The sequence below is a fragment of the Bufo gargarizans genome, chromosome 7 (genome assembly GCF_014858855.1).
Source record: "Bufo gargarizans isolate SCDJY-AF-19 chromosome 7, ASM1485885v1, whole genome shotgun sequence".
NCBI classification, from domain to species: domain Eukaryota; kingdom Metazoa; phylum Chordata; class Amphibia; order Anura; family Bufonidae; genus Bufo; species Bufo gargarizans.
The window spans coordinates 16,139,555-16,164,315 of NC_058086.1; the positions used below are offsets into that span (position 1 = coordinate 16,139,555).

Below are 24,761 nucleotides of genomic sequence, written 5' to 3' on the forward strand. Positions count from 1 at the left end.
TATAGTTTTGAAAAACTCTGGATAACTTGTAAACCATTTGTTTAAATGTTTGCTTACTCTATCCTTAGAAGTCCAGTGGGCTGGTCTGGTCAGTAGTTAGGACTACCAACTGGACTCCTAGCGTAGGGCAAAGATATAAATGAAGATAGGACAAGTTATACTAAATCGTTTCCTACAAAATTATATATCACTCTTCTTGGCTCCTCTTGTTCTACCTGCGGATCAGACACTGTGTTCAAAATGACAGGTTTCCTTTAATATTTAAGATGTTACGTGACAGCAGGCATCATTACAAAAACATATCCTGGGTGATTCAGCTTGATAGAAGGTTAGTACAGTAAAGTATTACACATAGGGCAAGTATAGAAACTTCCTTTATACATTTCCTGTGTATGCAGAACTTCAGAATTTACAGATAAATGCAATCTGTTTTATAGATTTAAACACAAATGACCTTCATAAAATAATATTGCCCAGGGCTGGATTACAGAGAGGTCTACACCACCTGGTGACCTCCTCCGTACCCCTTTCAAACACAACTGTATTATTATTCATTACACATTTATACATACAGTCTCTGTTTTCTTAGGTTCTTTTGGCCAAGGGCCTCCACTGACGATAATCCAGCCCTGCTATTGCTTCTCTTGTCCTGCTACTGCCTATTCTGCTTTGTCCATGTTAATTATGGTTAGGCATATGCTTCGCTTAAGCTCTGCAGAGTTGATGCAGGTGATACTAAAGACTTGGAGAGCCATATCTGGACTGTGAGCTTTCAGGTAGACTTTCTAGAGCATGAGGTTATAGCATAACATTTAAATTATTTTCATTTTTAGATTGATGACATTTCACCTGCAAAATATGAAAGCTTAGATGGTCCATGGTCATACCAAACTGGAATGATGACCTTAATTATAGGTAAGTCATCGCAAACAGGCCCAAATATTGAACCACCTATTATAATTTGTGAAACTTGGTCTGCAGAGTTCACGGGAGGTTTATTTATATACAGCTTTCTGTTGTCTTCATTAGTGACCATTTTTGATTGCTGAAATCTTCTTCTGGAGGGTGAGAGTGTCATAAAAAGGGTCCCAAGAAATGCTGGATCTGAAAGATGATAAACCTGGTCATATTCCCTTGCAAACAATGCATACAGACTGGAGTCATAGACAAAAAGTGAGAATAAATGACAAATCCAGTGTCAAAAGCTCTGAGATCAGAGTGGCCATAATCACCAGAATAAAAGCACTCCATAGAGCCCATAGACTCCTTTGGCCCTACCCATGGTTGATGGTTCATGATAATTCTACTGTCAAATAATGTAAATAAAGCAAACTTTGTGATCTGGCGCATAACCAGATAGCAAGGTGACAAGTGCTTGAAATCAAGAATTTTCTTTACAAATTTGGACAACATCTACTAATAGTCTACCTTAGTACTTGTTGCCTAAGCTCTCCTATTTATTTCTGTTCAAAATGAAAAATGTAAACATTTATACATACAACAAGATATTTTAAGTATTCTGTAAAGACCAACCTAAGACTTTGTACCCAGCTTTCTCTTTCTTCATGACTTGTTGCAGATAAACGATAGGATTGGTGGTTTCCTTGTACTTTTTTCCCATCTGCTTGGGTCTTGCATGCTTTAACAGTTTGGCCCCTGGCGTGCAGGTCAAAGCAGTGCTAAATAAAGTACAGTAAAATACATCCTTTATGCAAAATCTTAATGCAACAACTAACATTGAAAAGCAGTGATGTTATGTGTGGAGCTTTACTTGGTCAAATTTGCTTGCAATTTTTAAGCTACCACTTGGCGGATCATATACTGCTCAAAAATTCTAACATTTAGAAACTGGTGCAAAGCAGTTGGAAAATAGTTTAAAAAAATCTGTATAATTTCCTATAATGATTAGTAAAGGATTTTTTTTAGGATTACATTGGATAATGAATAAATATGAAATACAGAACAAATTACCTGGGCCCTCTCTGGTCCCTTGGATTCCCACCCTCTAAACCATAAACATGCTGAAAGCACTGTATAAATTATTCCTTTAGTGGAGCTGGAGCTGTACTAGTAGAGCACCAGATTTATTACAAATATTGGCCATGTGACTGCTGTAGGAAGACTCCTTACAAAACTTTATGTGTATGTATAGAAGAAGGAGGGACATGTCGAGACTTAAAGAGTCACTGTACTCTCACACAACTTTACAAAAAGCATTAGTACAAGTGACCACAAGAAACTTTGAAATATGTTTTATCATTAAAAAGTAACTAAACTTTTATTCAACTTTTTTAAATGTCCTAAATGCCCCATAAATAAATTTTCTAATATACTTTATTATCAGATTGTGCCTTTTTACCAAAAAACATGGCACCAAAGTCCTGATTTCTACTGCGCTTTAAATTCACTATATTCACACATTGCTGACTTCTCAGCGATGTACAGAGTATGGATTCCTTGCACTGTAGCAATGGGGACTGCAGTGAATGGTGTATAACACAAAAATGCTCGTGCCTGTGCCCGCACCACTCAGCTAATCCTGGCAAGGCACATCGGTACCCAGGTTTAACTGAGCGGAGTGGGCACAAGCAGGAGCAGCTATTTGTGCTCCTTTCTGTACTGTCCTGCCTGTAGGTAAAAAAAGTGCTTCTTTTATAGAATGGTCTGGCCATCTTAAAGCAATTGGGGATTAGATATAAAGCTGCATGAGCCAGACAACAGCCAATATCTGTAGTGCTTCTGATTGTGGTGGGTGCTAATAGATCAGGTTCAGAGAAATAATTCTGAAGGGGGGAGCAGTGAATGGAGAAGGGTTTGATGAGGGGATGCAATAGGCTAACCTCTAAAACTATTGATGTTATGTATTAACATCCATAGCAATTATGCTTGGGATAGGATAGGGCATTCCAGAAGAATGTTGCAGCTCGGGAGAAGTCTTGGAGATGGTAAGGTAGGTTAGTGGAAGGAGAAAACACCAGTAGTTCAGTTTTTGAAAGATTCAGTTTCAGATAGAGAGGACATGATGCTAGAGACAGCAGACAGACAGTCACTGCTGTTCTGTAGTACAGCAGGGGTGATATCACGGGAAGAAGTATATCGTTGGGTATCATCGACATAAAGATGGTACTGGAAACCAACTCTTCTGATAAAAGAGCGGCCATAGAGATAAGAAGAAAACCAAGAAAGAAACAAGAAAGAAGGTGTCCCTAAGGTTGATAGATTGGAGCATGGTGAGGAGTAGATGATGGTCTACAATGTCAAATGCAGCAGATTGATCAAGGAGAATTAGTAGAGAGTAGTCACCATTCCTTCCCAATAATTGCCTGCTCAGTCAGCTTGGCATATGTAAATGTTCCTTATGTGTGTGAGATCATGTTCCACATTACTTCTGTGAAATAGACTTCCTAATGCCTGTGCTTAAAATACATTTATGTATTATCTGTATTTATGTTTTTATATTGTGCAGTACTTTATCATTAAAAAGTAACTAAACTTTTATTCAACTTTTTTAAATGTCCTAAATGCCCCATAAATAATTTTTCTAATATACTTTATTAGCAGATTTTGCCTTTTTACCCAAAAACCTTGCCACTGAAGTCCTGATTTCTACTGCACTTTAAATTTACTATATTTGCATAAGCTGACTTCTCAGCGGTGTACGGAGTACGGATTCCTTGCACTGTAGCAATGGGGCCTGCAGTGAATGGTCTACATAACTGCTCCTCCTTGTGCCCGCTCAGCTAATCCTGGCAAGGCACATCGTTACCCAGGTTTAGCTGAGCGGAGTGGGCACAGGCAGGAGCAGCTATTTGTGCTCCTGTCCATACATCGTTCACTGTGGGCCACATTGCTACTAATGGAAGGAATCCATACTCCATACACCGCTGAGAAGTCAGTAATGTGCGAATATAGTGAATTTAAAGCAGAGTAGAAATCAAGACTTTGAGTGCCAATTTCTTTAGTCAAAATCTGTTAAGTATATTATAAAAATGATTTTTAGGACAGTTAGGGTCATTTTTAAAAAGTTAAATAAAAGTTTAGTTACTCTTCAAGAAATATCTAGTTTTCCAGTCTACACCCCCCCCCCCCCTTATGCAGTTAACTGCTTGTTAACTGCATTTCACCTTGAAAATGTTTTCAATCAAAATGGACCATCTCCACAGGAAGATGTCAATACAAGTCTATTGGGGGAAAGTGAGCAGGAGCACCATGAGACAGGGGAGACAAGCACAGACAAAGAGAGACTGCACAGCTATATAGGAAGGTTGTAGCTCAGCACAAGTGTTTAATTTACAAAAATACAGGTCATCATTTCTCTGTAATATCCTGCCTTATCCTGTGGCTAGTTCTGAGTCATTTTGAGATGATTAGGAAGACGATTTTCCTTTACTTTCTGTGTGTGCAGTAGATTGCAAGTAGTCTCCATCCACCCACCTGAGAAAACTACAAACTACAGTTACAGATGCACAAAGGAAAACTTGCAAGTAAAATAAAGGCCAAAATTGTGTTATTTCTCATGTACACACATTGTACTATTGATTAATGCAGAGTTTGAAAGGTTATGTATGCTATAAGTAGTGTTGTATTATCATAGATCCGAAATAACTTTGTTCAAAACTTTGTTTGAATGCTGTATCTATGATCGGAAGCTTGTTTCACGCAATACTAGCTATAACCGTAATTGTTTTTTACAGGCACTTAGGGATCAGCTGAACAGTTCTACATTTTTAGAAAGTAAACTTTATTAAGAAGAAGAAAAGTCTTCTTGGTTGGCAAAACCAGGCACCATGATGGGGAGGGGGCAAGATATAATTTTGCTATGAGGCTTCCACTCTTCTATGTATTCCATTGACGACTAAAAAGTAGGGCAGCATGGAGTCTCAGTGGTTAACACTGGTGCCCTTGCAACGCTGGGGTCCTAGGTTCAAATCTGACCATGGACAGTATCTGCATGGAATTGGTATGTTCTCCCCGTGTTTGTGTGGGTTTCCTCCGTGTACTCTGGGTTTCTCCCATACTCCAAAGACATGCTGATAGGGAACTTAGATTGTGAGCCCGATTAGGGACAGCTTGATGTTAATATCTGTAAATCGCTGTGGAATATAGCAGCGCTATATAAGTGCATAAAATAAAATAAAAAATAAAACAGCCATATCCATTTCATAGTTACCGGCTTTTTAGGGTCTTCTGCTAACTCAACACATAGATTTTCCAAAGGAATTATTCCAAGTGGGTCTTTATCCTGTAAGAACATAAATATTGGAGGTTAATACGTCTCCATTTTAACCTACTCCCTGTGTTGTACTTTCATGTGAGTGTCATTCTCACCGTTGTATATTCAAAGTAATAAAGACAGTTGTCCTTGAGGATGAACCATCGTTTTTTCCAAGTCTTCACACGACCTCCTGTAACAAGTAAGGTCAGCTGCTATCAACCTCATAATAAAGAGTAAATTGAGCATTTACTTCGCAGATGCCTTACTGATAAAATGCCTTTTTAAATGTAAATGAATTGGCATGTATAGAAGCAATGTCTATCTCTATCCAGTTTTCACTGAAGTTACAATATAAATTGCTTCTGGAATGACCATTGTAAGTTGAAACTATATACACAGGTGAAACTCAAAAAATTAGAATATCGTGCAAAAGTCCATTTATTTCAGCAATGCTAATTAAAAGGAATTGCATTAATGCAGCTTAAAGTGAACCTGTCACCGGGATTTTGTGTATAGAGCTGAGAACATGGGTTGCTAGATGGACGCTAGCACATCCGCAATACCCAGTCCCCATAGCTCTGTGTGCTTTTATAGTGTAAAAAAGCCAATTTGATACATATGCAAATTAACCTGAGATGAGTCCTGTCCCTGAGATGAGTCAGGGACAGGACTTATCCCAGGTTCATTTGCATATGTATCAAATCGTTTTTTTTTACACAATAAAAGCACACAGAGCTATGGGGACTGGGTATTGAGGATGTGCTAACGGCCATCTAGCAACCCATGTCCTCAGCTCTATACTTAAAATCCAGGTGACAGGTTCCCTTTAAAATTTGAATTTTGTGAAAAGGTTCAATATTCTAGGCTCAAAGTGTCACACTCTAGTCAGCCAATTAATCCATACCCCCTAAGCAAAGGGTACCTCAAAATTGTGATTTTGGGGTTTCATAAGCTATAAGCCATAATCATCGAAATTATAACAAATAAAGGCTTGAAATATCTCACTTTGTATGTAATGAGTCTATCTTATATATTACAAACTGAAAAGAATGGCGTGGTATTAAACAAGCAGGAAGTGCTCAAACCCACATGCAGTTGTGCATATATATACACTCACCTAAAGAATTATTAGGAACACCATACTAATACGGTGTTGGACCCCCTTTTGCCTTCAGAACTGCCTTAATTCTACGTGGCATTGATTTAACAAGTTGCTGATAGCATTCTTTAGAAATGTTGGCCCATATTGATAGGATAGCATCTTGCAGTTGATGGATATTTGAGGGCTGCACATCCAGGGCACGAAGCTCCCGTTCCACCACATCCCAAAGATGCTCTATTGGGTTGATATCTGGTGACTGTGGGGGCCATTTTAGTACAGTGAACTCATTGTCATGTTCAAGAAACCAATTTGAAATGATTCGAGCTTTGTGACATGGTGCATTATCCTGCTGGAAGTAGCCATCAGAGGATGGGTACATGGTGGTCATGAAGGGATGGACATGGTCAGAAACAATGCTCAGGTAGCCCGTGGCATTTAAACGATGGCCAATTGGCACTAAGGGACCTAAAGTGTGCCCAGAAAACATCCCCCACACCATTACACCACCACCACCAGCCTGCACAGTGGTAACAAGGCATGATGGATACATGTTCTCATTCTGTTTACGCCAAATTCAGACTCTACCATTTGAATGTCTCAACAGAAATCGAGACTCATCAGACCAGGCAACATTTTTCCGGTCTTCAACAGTCCAATTTTGGTGAGCTCGTGCAAATTGTAGCCTCTTTTTCCTATTTGTAGTGGAGATGAGTTGTACCCAGTGGGGTCTTCTGCTGTTTTAGCCCATTCGCCTCAAGGTTGTGCGTGTTGTGGCTTCACAAATGCTTTGCTGCATACCTTGGTTGTACCGAGTGGTTATTTCAGTCAACGTTGCTCTTCTATCAGCTTGAATCCATTCTCCTCTGACCTCTAGCATCAACAAGGCATTTTCGCCCACAGGACTGACGCATACTGGATGCGTTTCCCTTTTCCCACCATTCTTTGTAAACCCTAGAAATGGTTGTGCGTGAAAATCCCAGTAACTGAGCAGATTGTGAAATACTCAGACCGGCCCGTCTGGCACCAACAACCATGCCACGCTCAAAATTGCTTAAATCACCTTTCTTTCTCATTCTGACATTCAGTTTGGAGTTCAGGAGATTGTCTTGACCAGGACCACAACCCTACATGCATTGAAGCAACTGCCATGTGATTGGTTGACTAGATAATCGCATTAATGAGAAATAGAACAGGTGTTCATAATAATTCTTTAGGTGAGTGTATAGGGGAGCAAATCCTGCACTTGTGGCCCGTTGCTAATGACAATCCCCAGCAAAAATGCATACAGTGGAGGAATGCCCGCAGCGAACCACAAGTACCACAATCGACATCCTACACAAGATAGCAATTATGTGGATGTGATAATCAATATAGCAATATAACAAAATAATAGCAAAAACAGGTGCACTCTGCGGTCTTACTAAACCCTCAAACTGATTTTAAAATTGAGAGATTAGCCAACATGTCCTATGGGCGGGTATCCTACACTGTATGCATTTTTGCTAGGGATCGTCATTAGCAACGGGCCACAAGTGCAGGATTTGCGCCCCCATATATATGCACAAGTGCATGAGGGTTTGAGCACTTCCTGCTAATACCACGCAATTCTTTTCAGTTTGTATATATAGAGATTCCCGGAGGTGTATAAACTCCGATTTAAATGTGCCTGTTTTCCATCTACAGGCCACATTTAGGTGCACCTGTGAGGCCTGGGCCTTATCAGCCAGTCTTGAGTGGGACTCGCAGACTCCTCCCTCCTCCCATTGCTAGCATGGTTACATGCTGGAGGTAACTGGTGAGTTGTTTGTGAGTCGGCCTCATGCTCCTGTAATTTGCCCACTGGCTCCTGGTATTGCCCATACGGCACAGGTAGGTGAGTGTTAGGTCCCCAAGCTACTTGAGAAACCTTGGCGCGGTGCTCGGGCTCAGACATGTCCTCCTATTGCTAGCATGGTTACATGCTGAAGGTAACTGGTGAGTTGTTTGTGAGTCGGCCTCATGCTCCTGTAATTTGCCCACTGGCTCCTGGTATTGCCCATATGGCACAGGTAGGTGAGTGTTAGGTCCCCAAGCTACTTGAGAAACCTTGGCGCGGTGCTCGGGCTCAGACATGTCCTACACCGTAGGACATGTTGGCTAATCTCTCAATTTTAAAATCAGTTTGAGGGTTTTGTAAGACCGCAGAGTGCACCTGTCTTTGCTATTATTTTGTTATATCTCATATATTAGTTTCACCTTTTAAGTTGTATTACTGAGATAAATGAACTTTGCACGATATTCTAATTTTTCGAGTTTCACCTGTGTGTATATATATATATATATATATATATATATCTTATACATTTTTACATATAACACACAAACAAACTGTCTAGTAATTTTGGAATGACTGGTAACCCCATGGATTATATCATTTAAATGTACCTATAAGTCCATTTATTACAACATAAGTCATTGTTCCCTTTAAGCCTTTGCAGCTAGTTTCCTCTGAACCAGAATAATAAATATAATGTAGAGTGTCATAATAATTAGATAGAAAGTAGACTGAGTGCAGTGTCACACACCAACAAGGCACATAAAGAGCATCCCGGTCAAATGTGGTAAACGTGATTGCATCCCAGGTGGTCTATGGTAGTCAAGTGGTTAATGTCTGTATGTCTGATAGTCTATGGCAGTAAAGGTGTTCATGTCAGTATCCCTCGTGAGCAAGGGCATTATTGGTTATTTTGAGTGTTCCTGCTGGTCTAGGGCAGTGATGGGGTTTGTGTTAGTATACTGTTACACAGTAAAAAGGTTTTATCTGGCAAGGCAAGTATTTTCCTCCCAGCATGTGCTTCTGGGCTGATTTACAGCCAGGTGAGGTCAAATACCGGACCAGATTTTAAGTGCTGGTCCTGGTTTTGGCAGCGTCTGGCTATCCTTAAATAGGCAGCTGGGCTCAGAAGCTGAGGTCTCTGTGTTGGCATCTGGGAACCTTGTGTCTGGATGAAGGCTTGCTACCGGTTTGGCGTGAAAACAGGTTGGTTCTGCTACCAGCAAGGACTCTTTGAGGCAGAATTGCCGAATGGTGTGAATTAACACCAACACTGCAAAGTGTTTTTGTTTGATTATGACTGCTTCTTTTGTCACTTGCCTAAAGTGTAAAAAAAAACACTGAACTGTTTGATCCAAAGAATCTTATTGTTGCCGCTACACTGCGTCCGCTAATTCTGTCTACCATAGTGAAACTCCACAATTGGTGAAGGATGCGGACATGAGCGGTGAGGCTGGCGTGAACGCAGTTTTTTTTTTTCTCTGTATTTTTGAGGCGCGGTTGTATGTCGTACATTAAACCAGCTGTATTACAACCAGTGTCCCAAGACAAAATGGAGGCTGTTGTGAAGGCCCTCATGGAGGCTAATCTGCAGCAGCGAGAGACAAACCTGCAGCAACGCAAGGCTAATAAGCAGCCGCAGGAGACTAACCAGTTGCTGCTACAACACATGATGGCTTTGCAGACAGCAGGAGCAACACCAAGCGTCCACGATGCCTGGAAAGCAGTCCGTGCTGCAATTCCTAAGATGACCCCCACAGACAACATTGAAAACTACCTGGCAATGTACGAGAGAGTAGCCATCAGGGAAAAGCTACCCTGTGACCAGTGGGCTGAGGTCGTCGCTCTGTTCCTGGCATCCGATTCCCAGCGGGTGTATTTTGACTTGCTAAACGATCAAGCGGCCGAATACCAGAAAGTCAAGGGTGAGATTCTGGCAAGACTGGGGGTGAATGTGTTGGTCCAGGCCCAGTGAGTGCATCAGTGGGGGTTCAACCCGGCTGAGCCTGCAAGACCCCAGTATTATAAATTACTTCACATCTTGCAAAAATGGCTACAGCCTGACTTGCTTAGTTCCACTGCTATGCTGGATAGATAATTAGCCGATATGTTCTGGAAGGCTTTGTCATACCCTCTCCAGCACTGGATCGGTCAGGTGTCTCCTGGCAATGCCCTTGAGATGGTGGACCTGTGGAACGTTATGAAGCTACCAGGAATCTAAAGGAGGGTTCTGTCGGGAGGGGGGGGGGGGGTCGGCAAACTCCGGAAGTCTCCAACCCAGGCCCGGAGATTTGAGCCGATAAAACCTATCCAGGATGTACCCACGGCAGACCTGGCTCTGATAGTCTGCTGGCGGTTTCAGGAGCCTGGCCATGCTGACTCTCCCCATCGGGTTAAGCCCATGGACACTAACTATGGCTACTGTCAGTCGCTATATGCCAGGAGGCTGTGTGCAACAGGTACCCCAGAGTCTCTAGATCACTTGTGCCAGGTTGAAGTGGGAAACACTCCAGCGGAGGCTCTGCTGGACTCAAAGAGTCTGGTGACCCTAGTCATGGCTAACCTGGTGCAGTCCCCTGAGTATACTGGCCAGAAAGTCGGGGTGATGTGCATCCACAGAGACTTAAAAGACTACCCCACCGTTCTGGTGTCTCTAACTACGGTGGCCGGTAGATGGACCCATGAGTTGGCTGTCGCCACAAATCTACATTATGAACTAATAATAGGGAGAGACTTCCCGGGTTTCCCGGCACTGTGGCCTGCTATGAGAGTGACTAATACCCATGAGACAGGGGTAACCCTAGCAGAGTGGCCCAGGGGGGAGACCAGAACCCTAGGAACCTGAGACCGAAGGGCCACCTGTAGGGATAATCGCCACTTCGGTGGAAGAGGGGGGGACAACCCCGCTAAGTGTGATGGAGGGAAACGTGAAGGACTTACCGCCAGGTCATGAATTGGCAGACCTCAATGTCTCTGGGGATATTTTGGTACCGCCCAACTCAGGGACCCAACCCTATCCCGCGCCTGGAAAAATTTGTTAATAGTAGATGGTGAACCACAACAACCTGGGACCATGCCAGTGTTTCCTCGTTTTATGGCTCATCAGGATATGTTGTATCAGGATTACCAACTACGGGGTGAGCCTATTGAACAGTTCGTGGTCCCCAAGGCTTGTCGCAAGATTGTGTTAGATCTAGCCCACCAACACAATCTCGGGGTCACCTGGGGCTGCAGAAAACTGAGGATCGTAAACTACAGCGGTTTTACTGGCCCAGCATTGGTAGTCAAGTGGTTAATGTCTGTATGTCTGATGGTCTATGGCAGTAAAAGTGTTCATGTCAGTATCCCTCGTGAGCAAGGGCATTATTGGTTATTGTGAGTGTTCCTGCTGGTCTAGGGCAGTGATGGGGTTTGTGTTAGTATACTGTGACACAGTGAAAGGTTTTATCTGACAAGGCAAGTATTTTCCTCCCAGCATGTGCTGCTGGGCTGATTTACAGCCAGGTGAGGTCAAATACCGGACCAGATTTTAAGTGCTGGTCCGCGTTTTGGCAGCACCTGGCTATCCTTCAATAGGCAGCTGGGCTAAGAAGCGAGGTCTCTGTGTTGGGATCTGGGATCCTTGTGTCTGGATGAAGGCTTGATACTCGTTTGGCATGAAAACAGGTTGGTGCTGCTATCAGCAAGCACTCTTTGAGGCAGAATTGGCGCATGGTGTGAATTAACACCAATTCCACAAGGTGACTTTTTGTTTGATTATGACTGCTTGTTTTGTCACTTGCCTAAAGTGTGAATAAAACACTGAACTGTTTGATCCAAAGAACTTGTTGTTGCCTTTATACTGTGTCCGCTAATGCCTGTCTACCAGAGCGAAAACCCACAATACCTGGTGGTCTACAAAAGTCAACTGAATAATACTAGTGATTTTAAGCAGTGAAAGGGTAAAAGGAGCACTCCCACAAAAACTTTTATTCTCTGGCCTGTTAGTAAGGTACATGGGTAAATTCGTAGTGAAGGTAATTTTCTCACCGGTAGAGTGACTGACATTCTTTGGCCTCTTTCACAGGGACGTCACGTATTTGTGCCTGATAAGATGCACGATTTTTTTTTGCGTGAGTGCAAAACATTTTAATGCGTTTTGCACGCGTGTGAGAAAAATTGGCATGTTGGTACCCAGACCAGAACCCAGACTTCTTCACAGAAGTTCGGGTTTGGGTTAGGTGTTCTGTAGATTTTATTAACATGGTTATAAGGGAAAATAATAGTATTCTTAATACAGAATGCTTAGTAAAATAGTGATGGAGGGGTTAAAATAAATAAATAAATATTTAACTCACCTTAATCCACTTGTTCGCGCAGCCTGGCTTCTCTTCTTTATTCTTCTTTGAGGAAAAGGACCTGTGGTGACGTCACTGTGCTCATCACATGGTCCGTCACATGATCCAACACCATGTTATAAGCGAAAATAATAATGATCGGGTCCCCATCCCGATCGTCTCCTAGCAACCAGGCGTAAAAATCGCACCACATCCGCTCTTGCTTGCGATTTTCACGTAACCCCATTAACTTCTACGGGGCCTGCGTTGCGTGAAAAACACGCAAAATAGAGCATGCTGCGATTTTCACTCAACGCACAAGTGATACATTTATGTGCACAGCCCAATAGAAATGAATGGGTCCGGATTCAGTGCGGGTGCAATGCGTTCACCTCACGTATTGCACCCGCGCAGAAATCTCACCCGTGTGAAAGAGGCTTTACTCTCCAACTGTTTTATTTAAAGATCTCTGGTGGTCTAGGGAAATGAGGGATTAATTTTAAGAGTACTGGGTCAGGGCAATTGAAGGGTTAATGCTGTATACTTGGGGGAACTTGAAACTCCTATTTGTACCCCTGGTAGTATATTATGTATGACATTATTCTACAATGAAAAGTGACAAGGCTATTATATAAAAGACATCTTTATAATCTACATTTAAGCTTTAGTTCCTCATCACTTTTAAAATGAACCTGTCAGTATGAAAATGCAATCCAATCTGTAGTCAGAAGCAGACACTGAGCAGATTCATATATAGTTTTAAGGAAAAAGATTCAGGTAAAACTTGTAATGTATACATGTATCTCTGCTCTTTCTATCCTTAAGAGTCATACGGGCTGTCCTACTCAGTGATTGATAGCCTTCTTTCTATGTTTCATCATGCAGACTGAGGCTACATTCACATGACCATATGCGTTTTGCGGTCCGCAAATTGCAGATCCGCAAAACACGGATACCGGCCGTGTGAATGTAGCCGGCCCCTTGATAGAAATGTCTATTCTTGACCGCGATTGCGGACAAGGATAGGACATGCTCTATCTTTTTTGCGGGGCCGCGGAACGGATCTACGGATGCGGACAGTTTGGAATACCTTGAGGGGTGTAGTTTCTTAGATGGGGTAACTTTTGTGGAGTTTCTACTCTAGGGGTGCATCAGGGGGGCAAAAACCTGCCTTCCAAAAACCGTATGGGATTCCTTTCCTTTTGCGCCTTGCCATGTGCCCATACAGTGGTTTACAACCACATATGGGGTGTTTCTGTAAACTACAGAATCAGGGCCATAAATACTGTGTTTGGTTTGGCTGTTAACCCTTGCTTTGTAACTGGAAAAAAATTATTAAAATGGAAAATCTGCCAAAAAAGTGAAATTTTTCAATTACATCTCTATTTTCCATTAATTCTTGTGGAACACCTAAAGGGTTAACAAAGTTTGTAAAAATCAGTTTTGAATACCTTGAGGGTGTAGTTTCTAGAATGGGGTCATTTTTGGGTGGTTTATATTATGTAAGCCTCGCAAAGGGACTTCAGACCTGAACTGGTCTCTAAAAATTGGGTTTTTGAAAATTTCTGAAAAATTTCAAGATTTGCTTCTAAACTTCTAAGCCTTGTAACATCCCCAAAAAATAAAATATCATTCCCAAAATGATCCAAACATGAAGTAGACATATAGGGAATGTAAAGTAATAACTATTTTTTGGAGGTATTACTATGTATTATAGAAATAGAGAAATGTAAACTTGGAAATTTGCAATTTTTTACAAATTTTTGGTAAATTTGGATTTTTTTTACTTCATTTTACCAGTGTCATGAAGTACAATATGTAATGAAAAAACTTTCTCAGAATGGCCTGGATAAGTCAAAGCATTTTAAAGTTATCACCTTCTTAAAGTGACACTGGTCAGATTTGCAAAAAATGTCCTGGTCCTTAAGGTGAAATAAGGCTGTGTCCCAAAGGGGTTAACACAATGGGGGAGTAGATATAAAGCTGCATGAGCCAGTCACCAGCAAATATCTGTAGTCCTACTGAGTGCATGGGTGGATTCTAATAGATCATGTTCAGATAAATAATTCTGAAGGGGGGAGCAGTGAATGGAGGAGAGTTTGATGAGGGGATGCAATAGGCTAACCTAAAAAGATTTGTTTTTAATGAGCGTCTAAAACTATGGATGTATTGGATTAACCTAATTGCTTGGGATAGGGCATTCCAGAGAAATGGTGCCGCTCGGGAGAAGTCATATAAACAGGTAAGTTAGTAGAAGGAAAAAACACCAGTAGTTCAGTTTTTGAAAGATTCAGTTTCAGATAGAGAGAGGACATGATGCTAGAGACAGCAGACAGACATTCACTGCTGTTCTGTAGTACAGGTCACGTGAAGAAGTATATAGTTGGGTATCATTGAGTGGCCATAGAGATAGGAATAAAACCAAGAAAGAACCAAGAAAGAATGGTGTCCGTAATGTCGATAGATTGGAGCATGGTGAGGAGTACATGATGGTCTACAATGTCCAATGCAGCAGACTGATCAAAGAGAATTAGTAGAGAGTAGTCACTGCTCCTTCCAAATAATTGCCTGCTCAGTCAGCCTGGCATATGTAAATGCTCCTTATGTGTGTGAGATCATGTTACACATTACTTCTGCGAAATAGACTTCCTCATTGCTTGTGCTTAAAATTCAATAATGTATTATCTGTAGTTCTGTTTTTATATTGTGCAGTACTTTCCCTTTCATTGGGAGAATATTGCTATATTATCTAATATGATTCATTTTGTACAAGCTTGTGAATGTGTGTTATATATTGGTCTAGTTGCTTTTTTTTCATATTTTTAGGGAATGCCTTATCGTGTTAGTTACCTTATAATGGTCCCCCATGGTGTTGTTTTTTCCTTCTGTATACAACTCATTTGGTTAATATTATTATTATGATTTAAAAAGTCTTACCGGTATCTATTTGATGTACCCTACTTTCTCCCATTTTGGCTTTTAATAGGCCCAGGACTTTCTAGTTAGTCCCTGCAACCACCCTACCCTTTTTCAGAACCATTTTCTACACTGATCATAGTACATAAAGGGTGGAATAGTCTGGATCAGCATTTCTCTGATCTCAACTGTTAATGTTGGAGAAGGTAATGTAAGCATAGCTTCTGTGCCCTGATCATCATCACGTTCATGTACATCAGAATGTGCAAAGGAGTTAAATGAAATTAGGCTACTTTCACACTTGCATTTGTAATTACGGTATTGAGATCCGGCAGAGGATCTCAATACCACAATTAAACGGATCAGTTTTGATTTTACACAACAGTATGGCATTCATTCCATTAGAATACGGTTTTGTGAAATCAAAATGCAAAAATCAGATCCGTCACTGAAAGTCAATGGGTGACGGATCAGTTTTTTAGGCTCCTAAAAAACAGAATCCATCACCATTGACTTACATTGTTTTCAGTCCCAGATACGCTTTTTTTTCCAATTTTATGACCGGACACAAAACCGCAACTTGCAGCAGTTTTGTGTCTAGTCACAAAACGCAATGTTGCCGGAATGGAAAATGTCCTGATGGATACTGAACGGATCTCCTTCCATTCATGCATAGAGATAAAACTATAATAAAATAAAAAAAAATTGTATTAAAATCCTCTGCCCGATCTTAATACCGGAAAACAACGCAAGTGTGAAAGTAGCCTTAGTAAAACATATAGGGGCTCATTTAACATTTAAGGTTGTTTTTATGTCAGTTTTAAGTCTGGCTTTGCTTTGTGTGTCTGCACCAATGTTATGAACTGGTGCACCTTAATATATGTGGCATAAGCATAATGTGTAAAAGTAGACCATGTGTTTGGCTGGCGTGAGATGCATCATTTTGAAAAGTCGCATATAGTAAATGTACCATAATCCTGGTCTAATGACGCACCATAGTTCATAAATGAGCCCCATAATGTGCACTTTTTTATGTTTTCACATTTTAATGCTAAAAAGTAAAAATGTGTTTAAAAATTACACAAAAACATATCAATCACAAAAGAAAAGCTAGACCATAATCCCGACTGTTTCTGGGCAATGTGCCATTTGTCACTGGGAAAAGAGCAGAGTGGAACCTAATAACATTGAGCTACCATAGCCGAAACTGCTATTGAGGCCCTACTAGAAATATACAGTAAATACTCCTAGTAGCAAGCAAGTTTAAATATATAATGCACTTGACTGGTATAGAAAACCCATTTTTCAAATACTTTAGGAGAGAATTCTAAAATAACGAGTAAGGGTCCACATTATTACCATCATCTATCATACATAGTGAAGATCGGCTACAAAGAGTGTCCCTCCCTCTGGAGGACCCTACATGTCCATTTATTACAAGGGCATCCCATTGATTTCAGTGGGATTTATCAAATGTTTCATCTTTCCAGTGAAGCTGTAATCAGTGGGGTTCGCCCACAGATCAGATCTGTACCCTGGAGGTCACAGCAAGAGAATACCCTACAGTAAGTGTAACGGTCGCGTACAAGTGACCACTGCGGGAAGTGACCACTGCGCTCCACCCTTACCCCTGGCCCTTCCTACTTACCTCGCAAGTCCTAATGACAGGGGACAACTGGACGGCAATCCCTAGCTTAGAATAAGTGCAGGGATGACAGACAGACAAACAACAGAACGTGAATGGACCGAGTCAATACCAGGAAAGCTACAAAGTACAAATGGAGCAAGCAGAGAATAGTCAGGAGAAGCCGTAGTCGTAAATACCAGGAGAGACGTGAAGTACCAAAGGAGTCAGCAGAGGATTGTCAGGAGAAAGCCGGGGTCAGAATACCAGGGGAGCAGCAAAGTACACAAGGAGCAGGCAGAGGATGGTCAGGAATTCAGCAGGAGGTAAGTACGCCAGGAAGACAAAATTACAGGTGGAACCTAAATTAACAGGCAACCTGTGGCCAGCAGGCTGCCTGTATTTATAGTGGGGAGTGAGGGTCATGTGACGTGGCCAGCGTCACATGACCGACAGACCAACCAGTCGAGCACCGAGTGATCAGCTCGGCGCTCAAGGCAGACTTAGGATCAGGGAGACACCCAGCTAGTAAAACCGCCCTGGGAACGAAGCTAAGCAGCAGGTCTGCGGCTAATGGGGGACTGAGTGCACCTTCGGAACCCCGTTACAGTAAGACTATCAATTTAATAGGGACATTTTTGTTTTCATGACCCATCTTTGATTTCCTTAATTTCCCAGTAATCTGTCTTCAGTGTGCAGAGAGCAGTCCTATTTCCCCAAACTGGCAACCTTCACATTATTCTTTGTTATTCTATCCAAATCCAAATTGAGGCACAAAGCAGGAGGAAAATCCTCTCACCAAAAACAAGATACATGAGTTAAAGCCATTTTACCAGCAGCCGGTGAAATGTCTAAACCTGGTAACAATCAGTGAATACAACAAACATGAAAGTTAGTAATATGCGGATGTGACACATATTACATAGTCAGAGATGTTAGAAAAGTCTGCAATTTTGCAAATAGGGTACGTTTACATTTCTATGAAGAAATGGGAAGTGAGACAATATGTACACATTGCTGGAATGCAGACGTATACATATGAAATCAGGGAACTAAGTCCCATACATTTTGATATAGTTACTTTTGTGGTTTCTTCACAATTCTTTGTCCATAGTTTCGCAATTAGCTGATATTCAGAAAATGAGTACCTACAACTATGCACAACAGATAATATTCTACACTACAGACAATCCTCTAAGAGCTATTTGTATTCCCAGCTGTTACATGTCACTACATTGATAAATGTAAGATCAGTACACTAAGTAATGTCATAGCCAGACCCTTATTTCAGATATTTGCGGACTCTATACTGACAGGGAGTGTTCCACAGGATTGGTGCATAGCAAATGTGGTGGCAATATTCAAAAAGGGTCCGAAAACAGAGCCCGGGAACTATAGGTCGGTAAGTTTAACCCTTTCACGGACCAAGGGTCATTGATGCCCCAGTGTCCAGGTCAAATTTTATAAAATGTGTCACTTTTATGTGGTAATGACTTTGGAACACTTTTATTTATCCAAGCCATTCTGAGATTGTTTTCTCATGACACATTGTACTTCATGATAGTCATAAATTTGAAGTCAATATATTTCACCTTTATTTATGAAAAAATCCCAAATTTACCAAAAAGTTAGAAAAATTAGCAATTTTCAAAATTTTATTTTCTCTGCTTTTAAAACAGAAAGTGATTCCTCATTAAATATTTATTACTTAACATTTCCCATATGTCTACTTTATGTTGGCATCATTTTGGAAATGTCATTTTATTTTTTGGGGATGTTACAAGGCTTAGAAGTTTAGAAGCAATTCTTAAAATTTTTAAGAAAATTTCTAAAACCCACTTTTTAAGGACCAGTTCCAGGTCTAAAGTCACTTTGTGGGGCTTGCATAGTGTAAACCCCCCATAAACGACCCCATTGTAGAAACTACACCCCTCAAGTTACTCAAAACTGATTTTAAAAACTTTATTAACCCTTTAGGTGTTCCACAAGAATTAAAGGAAAATGGAGGATACATTTCGAAATTTCACTTTTTTGGCAGATTTTCCATTTTATTACATTTTTTTTCTTTAACACAGAGGGTTAACAGCCAAACAAAACTCAATATTTATTACCCTGATTCTGCGGTTTACAGAAACACCCCACATGTGATCGTAAACTGCTGTACGGGCACACGGCAGGGCACAGAAGAAAAGGAACAATGTATGGTTTTTGGAAGGCAGATTTTGCTGGACTGATTTTTAGATGCCATGTCCCATTTAAAGCCCCCCTGATGCACCCATTCAGTAGAAACTCCCAAAAAGTGACCCTATTTTGGAAACTGGGGGATAAAGTGCCAGATTTATTGGTACTATTTTTGGGTGCATATGCTTTTTTGATCGCTTGGTGTTGCACTTTTTGTGATGTAAGGTGAAAAAAATTGCTTTTTGGCACTGTTTTTATTTTTTATTTTTTACGGTGTTCACCTGAAGGGTTAGGTCATGTGATATTTTTATCGAGAATGTTGTTACGGATGCGCCAATACCTAATATGTACACTTTTTTAAAAAAAATTCACTTTAACACAATAATGGCATATTTAAAATAAATAAATTATGTTTTAGTGTCTCCGTGTTCTGAGAGCTATAGTTTTTTTAATTTATCTAGGGTCTCATTTTTTGCGGGATGAGGTGACGGTTTTATTGGTACCATTTTGTAGGACATATGCCTTTTTGATCGCTCGGTGTTGCACTTTTTGTGGTGTAAGGTGACTAAAATGGCTTTTTTGACAGTTTTAATTTTTTATTTTTTATGGTGTTTATCGTACGGGGTCGATCATGTGATATATTTATAAAGACTGACGTTACGGACGTGGTGATACCTAATATGTCTAGTTTTTTTTTTCTTTTTCATTTTTTATAGGAAAAGTCAATTTATTTTTTTAAATTACATTTCTATTTATTTTTTTATTTTTACTTTTATTATTTTTACTTTTTTTTAATCAAGTCCCACTTGGATCTTGAAGATCCAGTGGGGCTAATGGCTGTACTATACTTTGCAATGCTTTTGCATTGCAAAGTACAATACTATCAAATGCCCTGTCGATTGCAACCATCGGGCGCTGCAATCACAGCGCAGCAGCCCCGATGGTTGAGAGAGGGAGCCCCCTCCCTCTATAAACCCCATGGATGCCGCTACCGTGGCATCTAAGGGATTACAGCAGAGTGTCAGCATACAACTGACACTCGCTGCTGATGGCGGCTCAGGAATGGAGCCGCCGACATCAAATAAAGCAGGGGGACCGCATCGGGGGCAGGAGGCTCAGATAGGGGGCAGCGCTGGCCAGCAGGAGGGGGCACATTTGGGGGTCTGATCATGCTTGCATGGGGGGTACAAAAAATGGATAGGGGGTGGGGATTGCATCGGAGGTCGGGCTCACAGGAGGGGTGGGGAGGTTGGAAGCGCACAGTAAGGGGGCAAAGATCGGGGGCACAGATGGGGTGCTTCATTAGACATTACCTGATTTCAGGCTCTAATCTGCAGAGCGCAGATCAGAGCCTGAAACCGGCATTTTAACACTGCCGCGATCCGATTGGTTAGTCTGCACAGACTAACCAATCGGATCGATTGCCGGCAAGGGGCCACTCTGATTGGTCCCTTGCTGGCATTACTAGACTGTATGCTGTCCGTAACAGCAGCAGGGCAGGGGCAGAAACTTTAATCCTAGCGCTTTGCAGATACACGTGGTAGCTGCACGGGGTATGTGCAGCTATCACGTATATATACGGATTGCGGTCGGGAAGGGGTTAACATCTGTCGTGAGTAAACTGTTTTAAGGTTTTCTTAGAGATGCTATCTTGGAGTACCTCAATGAAAATAAGCAAATAACATCATATCAGCATGGCTTCATGAGGGATCGGACATGTCAAACTAATTTAATCAGTTTTTATGAGGAGGTAAGTTCTAGACTTGACAGCGGCGAATCAATGGATGTCCAGATGTATATCTGGACTTCTCCAAAGCATTTGGTACTGTGCCACATAAAAGGTTAGTACATAAGGTGAGAATGCTCGGACTGGGAGAAAATGTCTGTATGTGGGTAAGTAACTGGCTCAGTAATAGAAAACTGGTGGTTATTAATGGTACACACTCAGATTGGGTCACTGTCACTAGTGGGGTACCACAGGGGTCAGTATTAGGCCATATTCTCTTCAATATATTTATTAATGATCTTGTAGAAGGCTTGCACAGTAAAATATAAATTTAAGTTATTAACATGGAAGAGGACAGTATACAGCTATAGAGGGATCTGGATATATTGGAGGCTTGGGCAGAGAAGTGGCAGATGAGGTTTAAGCTGACAAATGTGAGGTTATGCACATGGGAAGGAATAATGCAAGTCACCCATACATACTAAATGGTAAAACACTGGGTAACACTGACATGGAAAATAACTTAGAAACTTTAGTGGACAGCAAACTAAACTGTAGAAACCAGTGTCAGGCAGCTGCTGCTAAGGCCAATAAGATAATAGGTTGCATCAAAAGGGGCATAGATGCCATGATGAGAACATAGTCCTACCACTTTAAAAATCACTAGTCAGACCACACATGGAGTACTGTGTACAGTTCTGGGCTCCCATGAACAAGGGAGACATAGCAGAGCTGGAGAGGGTTCAGAGGAGGGCAACTAAAGTACAAACTGGAATGGGTGGACTACAGTACAGAAATATCAAAATTAGGGTTATTCACTTTAGAAAAAAGACGACTGAGGGGAGATCTAATTACTATGTATAAATATATCAGGGGTCAGTACAGAGATCTCTCCCATCATCTATTTATTCCCAGGACTGTGACTCTGACAAGAGGACATCTTCTGCATCTGGAGGAAAGAAGGTTTGTACACAAACATAGAAGAGGATTCTTTACAGTAAGAGCAGTGAGACTATGGAACTCTCTGCCTGAGGAGGTGGTGATGGTGAGTTCACTAAAAGAGTTCAAGAACGGACTAGATGTATTTCTGGAGGTGTAATAATATTACAGGTTATAGTTACTAGAGATGGGTCATTGATCCAGGGAGTTAGTCTGATTGCCTGATTGGAGTTGGGAAGGTTTTTTTTCCTCCTAAAGTGAGAAAAATTAGCTTCTACTTCGCAGGTTTTTTTTTTTTTTTTGCCTTCCTCTTGATCAACTTGCAGGATAACAGACTGAACTGGATGGACATATGTCTTTTTTCAGCCTTCTAAACTATATTACTATGTTAAACTAATAGATGGAAAAATCAAAAATGGAAAATGTTCTGATTCACTGTGTTTGTGTAACCAACAGCATTGTATTGATAACTCAGAGATAACACCTTGGCCCAATCGCTTTAGGTTGCAAGGATGTGGACCTGGGTCCACCTCCTGGTTAGTCAGTTGCTTGAGAGACTTTGTTAAGCTGAGGAAGAAAGAGGATTTACATGTGCCTTCTTAGAAAATCATCATCCCAATACCATACCCATACCATCATCCCAATACCATACCATACCCATACCAATACCATCCATACCCAAGAAGGTTACTCTACTACAAAATGACTCCAGAGAAGGAATGGAAACCAGAAATTCCAGAATCTACAAGGCCATGCATTGGAGTCAGAAAGCAAGGTATTGTGCATGTTTATGTCACCCTTCCACACTTTGAAATGGTTTGGCCAACCATATCTTAATTCTGTACCCCTCAGCCTTGGGATTACACATCATATACCAGGAACTTCCATTGCATTCCTAAAGTTTTGCTGAGAGAGAGAGACTTTAGAAAGACAGAGAAGAGTACCATAATCTCCATCATTGCTGCTATCCATACATTGAGGAGTAATTGCTCTATGTACTAAATGGAACTGTGTCTTGATACTGTTGGATGTACTACTACTCCTATTCTGCACTTTAGTAAAGACAGACTTATTTATTTACTACAACTGGCCTAGTTCCTGACTCCGCCATATGCCGGCCATTGTACTTACACACCCCAATTACCATCAGGCAGGAGCCCCAACACCAGGGTATGCCCCAAGGCAAGAAAAGGGTGCACCCTCTTGTTATTGTATAGCCCTAGGGGTAATCGGTCCGAGGATTACCACTGTGACCTGTGTTTACACCTATCATTACCACTCTTATCCTCCTCACAGGACTCAACTGCTGGCTCATGTAGATCCTAGCAGTGAACAAAGCCTAGTTTCCGGCACCAGCAGCTGCCTGAAGCAAGTGAGCGGTGTCAAATCCTCAATGATCTCATATTGATGACCGATCCTGAGTATAGACCATCGATATCTAAGTAGAAGTCCTTAAAACACCCAAGTTCTTTACTTCAGTCAGATGCACCAAGAAGACTCAATTAAAGAAATTGGTGAAACAGCTTACCCATTTTGAGAAGCCAGCCCTCTCGCTGTGGTTTTTGAAAGGCAAGTGTGAGCTCCCAGGCATCTTCTTCCTCAGGAAGCTGAAATGGCTCCTTTTTCAGGCTCTCATACATGTCCTGCCATAAAGAGCAAATAAGAATGCATGTTTGGTAGAGTGAATGACAGTGTAAATTAAGATACATGTATAAATGTGCACGGCAAAAAGAAGAAAATCTTATATACAGGTCCTTCTAAAAAAATTAGCATATTGTGATGAAGTTCATTATTTTCTGTAATGTACTGATAAACATTAGACTTTCATATATTTTAGATTCATTACTCACAACTGAAGTAGTTCAAGCCTTGTATTGTTTATATTGATGATTTTGGCATACAGCTCATGAAAACCCCAAATTCCTATATATAAAAATTAGCATATCATGAAAAGGTTCTCTAAACGAGCTATTAACCTAATCATCTGAATCAACTAATTAACTCTAAACACCCGCAAAAGATTCCTTAGGCTTTTAAAAACTCCCAGTCTGGTTCATTACTCAAAACCGCAATCATGGGTAAGACTGCCGACCTGACTTCTGTCCAGAAGGCCATCATTGACACCCTCAAGCAAGAGGGTAAGACACAGAAAGAAATTTCTGAACGAATAGGCTGTTCCCAGAGTGCTGTATCAAGGCACCTCAGTGGGAAGTCTGTAGGAAGAAAAAAGTGTGGCAGAAAACGCTGCACAACGAGAAGAGGTGACCGGACCCTGAGGAAGATTGTGGAGAAGGACCGATTCCAGACCTTGGGGGACCTGCGGAAGCAGTGGACTGAGTCTGGAGTAGAAACATCCAGAGCCACCGTGTACATGCGTGTGCAGCAAATGGGCTACAGGTGCCGCATTTCCCAGGTCAAGCCACTTTTAAACCAGAAACAGCGGCAGAAGCGCCTGACCTGGGCTACAGAGAAGCAGCACTGGACTGTTGCTCAGTGGTCCAAAGTACTTTTTTCGGATGAAAGCAAATTTTGCATGTCTTTCGGAAATCAAGGTGCCAGAGTCTGGAGGAAGACTGGGGAGAGGGAAATGCCAAAATGCCTGAAGTCCAGTGTCAAGTACCCACAGTCAGTGATGGTCTGGGGTGCCATGTCAGCTGCTGGTGTTGGTCCACTGTGTTTTATCAAGGGCAGGGTCAATGCAGCTAGCTATCAGGAGATTTTGGAGCACTTCATGCTTCCATCTGCTGAAAAGCTTTATGGAGATGAAGATTTCATTTTTCAGCACGACCTGGCACCTGCTCACAGTGCCAAAACCACTGGTAAATGGTTTACTGACCATGGTATTACTGTGCTCAATTGGCCTGCCAACTCTCCTGACCTGAACCCCATAGAGAATCTGTGGGATATTGGGAAGAGAAAGTTGAGAGAC

General features: G+C 41.4%; 1 protein-coding gene across 2 annotated transcripts in view; it reads right to left on the minus strand.

The window, feature by feature from the left end:
• Positions 1-234: 234 nt before the first annotated feature.
• CYTH4 (cytohesin 4) overlaps positions 235-24,761 on the minus strand; it is a 91,240-nt gene continuing 66,713 nt past the window's right edge. For both annotated transcript variants that reach the window (XM_044300687.1, XM_044300685.1), the window contains 5 exons: positions 23,361-23,475; positions 5,329-5,405; positions 5,171-5,242; positions 1,534-1,679; positions 235-1,104 (listed from right to left, as the gene is read on the minus strand). In XM_044300687.1, the coding sequence (XP_044156622.1) occupies positions 1,026-1,104; positions 1,534-1,679; positions 5,171-5,242; positions 5,329-5,405; positions 23,361-23,475 (489 nt within the window). In that variant the 3' untranslated portion in view covers positions 235-1,025. The remainder of the gene's footprint in view (positions 1,105-1,533; positions 1,680-5,170; positions 5,243-5,328; positions 5,406-23,360; positions 23,476-24,761) is intronic.